This window comes from Nelusetta ayraudi, unplaced genomic scaffold, assembly GCF_046127955.1.
Source record: "Nelusetta ayraudi isolate G7.1 ecotype Tasmania unplaced genomic scaffold, CSIRO-AGI_Nayr_v1 ptg000048l, whole genome shotgun sequence".
Classification (NCBI taxonomy): domain Eukaryota; kingdom Metazoa; phylum Chordata; class Actinopteri; order Tetraodontiformes; family Monacanthidae; genus Nelusetta; species Nelusetta ayraudi.
The window spans coordinates 15581325-15588906 of NW_027466098.1; the positions used below are offsets into that span (position 1 = coordinate 15581325).

At 46.3% G+C, this 7582-nt stretch overlaps 1 protein-coding gene across 2 annotated transcripts; it reads left to right on the top strand.

Annotated features, from left to right (window-relative positions):
- The first annotated feature begins 712 nt into the window (after nt 1-712).
- LOC142895546 (uncharacterized) lies at nt 713-6026 on the top strand. Of its 2 annotated transcripts, none has more exons than XR_012928227.1 (9): nt 713-1012; nt 2009-2273; nt 2367-2431; nt 3555-3693; nt 4301-4419; nt 4497-4677; nt 4851-4915; nt 5413-5508; nt 5588-5628. XR_012928227.1 is itself a non-coding variant. In XM_076036684.1 (9 exons), the coding sequence occupies exons 1-9, from the start codon at nt 864-866 to the stop codon at nt 5903-5905; spliced, it is 1416 nt and encodes a 471-aa protein (XP_075892799.1). In that variant the 5' UTR covers nt 723-863; the 3' UTR covers nt 5906-6026. The 2 variants fall into 2 exon arrangements, 1 of the variants encoding a protein (XP_075892799.1); XM_076036684.1 differs by having other exon boundaries at nt 723-1012; nt 4832-4915; nt 5588-6026.
- The last annotated feature ends 1556 nt before the right edge of the window (nt 6027-7582 follow it).

The following is a 7582-nucleotide window of genomic DNA, read 5'->3' on the forward strand; positions in this document are numbered from 1 at the left end:
TTTTATATAAATAACAAAAATGAATCTTTATTGGCACACAGGCAAGTAACACAGTACATTTGATTCTTAAACTATCTGCATCACCGTTCTCTGTGGGTTGCCCAAACATCGGCACTGTGAAATGCATTTCAATGCACTATTTCTGGTCCATAAGGACAAAAGAGCAACGTCATCAATATTTCAGATCTTAATCCTTTGCTGCAGTTAGCAAAACTTCCATTGTGTTTTTCCTCTTCTCCAATAACCCACCAAACAATCTCCAGATGTCTTGCTGAGGTCGGGTCATTGCCTGGCTGTTATTCCCTCTCTCACTGTTAGGTGGCAGCACGACCTCAGTAATCTGAAATTAGTTCCGCCTAACTTGAATTAACTGCCATAATTGAGCCTCACAAACAGAAAACCAAACGAGGTTAACCTAAATTATGTCAGAGTGCTGATGATTCAGGAAGTGAACCCCCCCCCCCCGCCCCCCCCACACACACACACACACACTCTTGACTGGTCGACCCCTGTCACTTGGGGACGAGTTATAAATGCTGCGCTTTTTTCACACGGGGTGTGATCTAATTATAGGTCAGCGCGGGCGTGGAAACGTGACTCAGGTAGCTGCCACCCTCTGCATTGTCTGGGCGTCGCTGCTGGGCTTGTCCTAGCACAATCACTCACCTTTATGTCTGTCACATTCCTGCAAAGCTGGAATGTGGGAAGTGAAAAAAAATAAAAAGGAAACTTCAATCTTCTCGCGGAACCAGTGCGACAAGCCTGTCACGTCACGCGTCTAATCACTTTTCCCTGTATGTGTCTATGCTCAAGTTGCTGCCGCTGCACTTTAACACAAACATGTCAGCGTGTGCGCCGCTCCGATGCCTCGCATGACGGTTTTCAACGCAAAACATCGAGGAGGGGCGACAGAGGGAGTGAAAGGGGGCTGGGACCTGGGCCCTAGATGGATGGAGGAGACAAGCGATGGTGTCGGAGGAGTAGCAGCTGTCGAGTGGTCGCAGTTACAGAGGTATGCAAGCTTCTTGGCCTTACATTTCAAATCAGCAAATCAGAAACAGGTCTCAGATCGGATATGAGGGAAGCCAAGAAAAAACTAATGCAATATTAAATTTCAAATGTCTTATATTTTCTATTTTCTTTTGTTATAACGGTTCACACATACTTTCTATAGTACTTGTTTACAATGTTTATAAATGTGTGTTGCTATCCACTTTGCTGCTGTAATGTTGGAAATTTCCCCCACTGTGGGACTACTATAGGATTATCTTATCTTAATCAATAAAATCCCACACTATATGGAAAGTAAGTCCCATTCAAGCTTTTTAAAATGATGCATTTGGATTAATGAGCTTTTAAAAAAAGTGAGATATCTGTAGCTCAGGGTTGCCACCTGACAGACTTCTGGCGTGTGACACACATTTAATGTCTGTCTCTCTCACGTTGTCACACCACTGGATGTTTATAGCCCAGGCATGGGAAAACTACGGCCTGGGGGCCATATGCAGCCCGCTAAACTTTTTGATCTGGCCTGCCGAATTTGAAGAAATGATGTTAATACTAAGAAAGTAAGACAATAGCTGTATTTCATTCATCCAGTGTTTCAGTGAGTCATTTCAATAAAGAGGTAAATACCGTGGAGCTGATTCTGTTACAACTTTGCTTTGGTTTATTGTCAATTGACATTAAACCACATGTTTTCTACATATCCCATGATATATTTTTTCCTCCTATGAAGTGAGTCACTGAAACACTCCATCCATCTGCTGCTGCTGCTCCGACCCCTCTGTCACATTTTAGAACCCAATGTGGCCCTACCAGTCAAAAAGTTTGCCCACCCCTGTTTAAGCCTGTGTAAACTAAACTGGCTAAGTTACGTTGGCAACCCTGCAGTAGCTTTCAATTCTAAAATAGATGTTTTGAGAGATTAAATACGATGCTTTTGTAACATTTATTTCAAACCTTAATTCAAGCTGCTGTTTGTCCCCTGCCGCCCCTTTCCATGCAGCTCTTCCTATGAAACGCCAGCAGCGTTTCAGTCACAGCAAACGGCCCGGTCCCTGATGCCGGGAGTGTTGCATCCCTGCACAGAGTGGTACAGTTTCGCTCTAGTAGGTGTAGTGCTGTCAATCTGCCAGGCAGAGGCGCCCTTGCACCCTTATCTGCTGCTGGCCCACGTCTTCTGGAGGCTGCTGCTCCTGTGCCTGCTGTGGTTGGCCGTGGGAAGCTGCATACACGTCCTGAGGAGTCGCCTGTGGCGAAGACCCAAGCAGGTTAGCAGTCACGTGTTGAAGAACATCACACGACCCCGCCGTTCAATGTAATTGTGTTTTCTCTTTGCGCTTCCTGTTTCCATTCCTTCCAAGGGAGAGCCTGAGCAGAGGTTCCCGCAGGAGGCTGTGGCTCAAAACAGGAATAACCAGTACACACGGTCAGGCATTCATCTCAGTTTCTCTCTGTCCTTCTTTTCATTCTAAATCTTTCCAGAGGATGAACAAAAATATATTTTTTTTTCTGAAATGATCCCATTTATTGTTAAATGAAGGCAGGGCCGGCCCAAGCCTCCATGGGGCCCTAAGCAAAATTTGATTTTGGGGCCCTCTATTTCAGCCAGTATTGATTGTTGATCATTCACACACCTACAATGAGTTCAATGCAGATCTGGCAGTGTTGTTTACATCCTATTGACGGCCATGTTTTTACACATGTATGTATTACACGTTGAAATTATGCTGTTGCTGTATCTCCAAAGGTAAAATAATCAGAAACGTAAGTAATACCAATGCAAACTTAATACGAATAATTTCAATGAATGCATCATGGATCACCTCCAGGGTGCCACATATGGTTTTCAATCTCAAAGGGTAGCACATCCAGCTACAAGAGTGTGCAGAAGTGAGGTACAGAGGCATTAAGAATCACTAGGTCTACATCAGCAGCTGCACTCTGTTGAAAGTGGGTTTTTGTACAATAATATATCTTTCATCATATAGAAATCATCATTTATACATGAAAAAAAAAAAAAATATATATATATATTTTTTTTATTGCTCTTAGGGGCCCCCTAGTGGCCTTGGGGCCCTAAGCCGTCGCTTACTTCGCTTATGCCTTGGGCCGGCTCCGAATGAAGGCTCACTGTGTAAAATATGAAAGCGTCTAGGGGTAAGAAGGCACACCGCAGGCCAAATAGATAAAATGAAAGATCTACATTCCAGGCTTTCGATACCTTTGTGCCGCATTATGCCGCTGCCTCCTTACAAGTGGACCTGCGTAAATATTTGTGTATGTTATCAGTGAATTATTCCACAATCATTTAATTTTATCAATTGAATTTGGTGTGTTTTGTTCAACCCAGTCGTTCCCTGTAAATCTCACACACCGGGCCTTGAAGGATGCCACTTCGAAAACAAACAAACAAAAAAGTACATTTTATACTAATTTGAACTGAAATATTTGCACCAGAAAAAAAAAAACCCCACTAGAAACAAGTTTGAAAGAAATATAAATCCACACACATCTTCATTCATTCAGTTTCCCTGTCGTTACTTCTCCAGGATGTCCCAGCCAATGAAATCAGGGCACAGTGTCCCAGTGGGCGTGGCCCTGGCTGACAGTCTGCTGGTGTGTGTTCTCCAGGAGCCCCTGTCAGACGCGGACGTGCCCCACTTGAAGAGTCTCTTCTCCAGGCTGCAGGTAAGAGAAGTGAGGACACCCGGGAGAGATGAAACGGCCTGCGTGCGGCTCGCACACTCACTCGCCTCCAGCGACGGCGTCTATGTTCAGTCGCTGTGTGCATGTAGATCAGCGTGTGTGAGTCTTTGTTAAGGAGACGGTGCTCAGGTCCTGGGCCCCGAGGAGACACACGGCACCACGCCGAATCACTCAGACTGGCAGACAGGAGACAGTCTCACGTTGTGCCACCGAGTGTGTGTGTGTGTGTGTGTGTGTGTGTGTGTGTGTGTGTGTGTGTGTGTGTGTGTGTGTGTCTTGACTGATACTCTTTATATTGAGCTTATTCTCTTGCTGCAGACCGATCAGCAAATTCTGTTTTGTACAGCAGCCATTTTGGATCGTGGTGCCATATTTCATCTCCACTTTGACCCTGATTGTTTTTGAATGTGCTGACCGGCTCGGCCAAGAACCAGCCAAACACACTTAAATTTTCAACAATCAACAATACTGAACAATTGTTAATGGCAATATTAGTGTATAGCTGCAGCTGCATTTTAAAGACTCTCCTTCCATCAGTGTCCTCATATGAACCAAACCACGTGACCCCTCTCTCTCTCTCTCTCTGTAGTTGGTGTCTCAGACACTTCAGGATGCTGATGTATTCTCAGCGGGGAGGGCGGAGGCGCTCCCTCACGACTCTGCGCTGACAGACAAAGCGAAGCTCATTCACGCCTACCTGCAACGGAGGTGAAGGCCGACATCCCGAAGACGCGTCACCTGCTGCTTTTCCACTCTCTCTGAAGCTGAAACTCTCCTCCGTCCAGGATGGAGTCGCTGGCTGCGCTGGTCCAGGTGCAGCAGGATTTTGAAGCCAGTGTCAAGGACATGCTGGAGGGCATCAGCGGCCTGTGGGCCCGGCTGGAGGTGCTTCACACTGGGGTCACGCTCACCAAACACTGGGGCCAAGGCCACAAGGACCTGGCCTCGGCCTGGACAGATTTAGAGGTAAGAGTGTCTGCAGGCCCGTCTGTTGAGTTGCAACAATCAAATGTGACATAATTTGACCTCATGTTGAATGTTGTTGTGAATCTTGATGATTATCTGCTTATCGCTGGCTTTGAGGACAGTTTGTGATGTTCTTATCGTGTGTTTGGCCAAGGCTTTGTCCTCTGCTATAGGCCTCTACTCAAGCAGACTACAGGGCTGTCAGAATCACCTGAAGGACAGCATGGAAGTACTGCAGGTAGACGAGTTCTCACACGAATAAAGAGACTGAAACTGAAGACCCAAAAAACCCAGAAACCTATCAAACATTTTCCATTTTTTTTGTTATATTATAGATCCTTCGTACAGCTTGTGTCATGTGACCTATGTGGAAAGAAGAGACGTGAACAACATGTTTTTAGCCAAAATATCCACTGCAGCTTCCTGGCTAGAAGCCACATTCTTCTCCCTCTTACAAGTTTAACAACCTGGTTTAGATCCAGGCTGAACATGATGCAGTTGCTAGATCATGATGCACGTCTCCTGTTTAGACTAAGAGAAATTACACTGCTGCAGTGTCTCTCTGATACTTATATTGGCCCTTGAACACCTGAAGGTCCTTGTCCACAATGTTTCTGAGTAGTAAACGGGTGGAATTTTACTTAAAATCAAAGTATCCCTTTCATAGATCCCATTTGCATTCTGATCCGCTGTTTGTGCTGGAAAAAAAAACCCAGTCTCTGCTGTGCTTCACAGGAACTAACCTGGAGTTACACTCATGCGAGCAGCAGCGTGAGCCGCAGCAGTGAGTCGGTCTGGCCGGAGCTGCTGCTTCAGGCCAACATTGAGCAGGTACGCAAAGCAAACAGACAAATATTTTTTGCAGGACCGGGAACCCGGCAGGACTCACAGCTCTTCTCCCTGCTCGCAGTTTGACAAAGTGCAGGAGAGTTTCTTCTCCCTGGAACAACAGACCTCAACGTTCCAGGCCCACCTGGAGGGACTTGGAAAGGGGACTCGGGGAGGATTGGAGGGGCCTGTTGCTCAGAGTAAAGCTGTCCAACCGCCGTCAGTCCTTAAACAGGCAAGCAACGTGTCAGCGGAGCATCGCATCCCTTCCACCTCTGAGTCGACGTCGGCCTCCTCGGCCCACCCAGATTCCAGAACTTCTCTCTCGCTTCGCGAGAGGTCAGCTTTGCACTTTTCTTCCGCTCTTGGGCGCCTGCGCCGATCCGGAAGGAGGAAGTGAGACTTTGACCGATAGTGTAAATAGCTCCAAGAGAAAATGTTTTCAAATGCTGAGCATTTGCGGGCCACTTTGAGCTTATTTATTGTTTCGTTTTTATTAAAAGGTTCTGGCATTTCTTGATGCCCGTCATCTTTACTTGAATACCTTTTCGGTCCATAGCAGCTTTTTACCACAAGGGGGCACTCTTTCCCCGAGATTCGCAAGCGCAGGCAAACAAGCCTGCAGCAGTTTTCTAGTGGACTGATATAAATTCATCTCAGACCTTCATGAGAAATTGACCTCAAATGTTTATCAAAAGTAAATGTTGGATTGCAAAAGGTTCCCAATACGGAATTCTGAAAAGAAAACAACCAAAAAGAAATTATTAGCGCTTTAGTCTTAGATTTAAAATAACAGATTCAAGACAGTTTTGTGCCAAGTAATAAAAAGAGTGATACATTTTCTTTTATGAAACACTTTCTAATCAAATAACATTTGTGTATGATAGATTGATATTGAGCAAAAAAAAAAAAAAAAAAAAAAATCAAAAAACAATCAAAAATCCTTCACATTTTTTATACGCCTTCCATGTGTGTGACTGAGCAGCTGTGATAATTTGAGCCCTTCAAAGGAGAGGTTTTAGTCTGGAGAGAGAGAGAGAGAGAGAGAGAGAGAGAGAGAGAGAGAGAGAGAGAGAGTGTGTGTGTGTGTGTGTGTGTGTGTGTGTGCGTGTGTAAAAATGGGGGCAGTGGAGGTCAGCGGCGGAAGTGTTTCTGTTATTACTAAAAACTAAGCAGCCCTCGAGACCTTTGTGAAAGACGTGAATGTCTTTGATCCAAATTCAATTAGTCTGCTGACCGCATAGAAGTTGACACGGTGCCTCCACCTGATTCTTGACTTCCGTGGCCGGAGCAAACCCCCCCAAAAAGCCCCCCCCCCCCTCAAAATCCCTGATGAGGATCAACTCAATCCGGCTGTTAATTGCTCAGCGCGGCCAGTCCGGCATTGAGCGCGCAGCGGATGCCATTTGACCGTGGACTTGTCGACCATCTGCCGACCAAGTGCATCTGTCCCGGTCCCTCACCGGGACAGGCACGGGGTGAGGTGGGGCACCCGGGTTCCCTGGGGCTAGTGGGATGAAAGGAATGTAAGCTGAACACTGCAGGAGTCGAGTTGTCACAACACCCGAGACACAAACAGGCCGAGTCGGGGCGGACGGAGGGATGTAAATCCTGCCGGGGGGAGAGGTGACATGCCGCCTGGACGTGCCGCAGTTTCTTTTTTTCCATGACTTAGTCCTCGGCGGTCCGACTGCGACAGCCTTGGACGCTTGCTTGCAACAACAATTACCACATTCGCCCAGAGGGCCAAAAGTCCAAAGAAAAAGCAAACATGGAAAATTATGAAATGTCTTATCAAGTTTATTAAACATGGCAGCGACGGGTCGCAGAGTTTATTCAATAAAATGGGGAAAGGGTTCAAAACAGTCAAATCAACTTAACTCGGTCCGACACTAAAGGTTCAGTTCAGTTCAGCGGCATACATGTGAGGGGGGGGGGGAAATGCAGATTATAATTGGAAACACTGCAAAACAATACCTACTTCTTTACGAGGCGGCAAGCTCTGTCCAGATGATCTCGTGCCACACATTGCTGGGGAGTGATGTCACAGCCAGCGAAGGGGAAGGCGTCAGGTTGG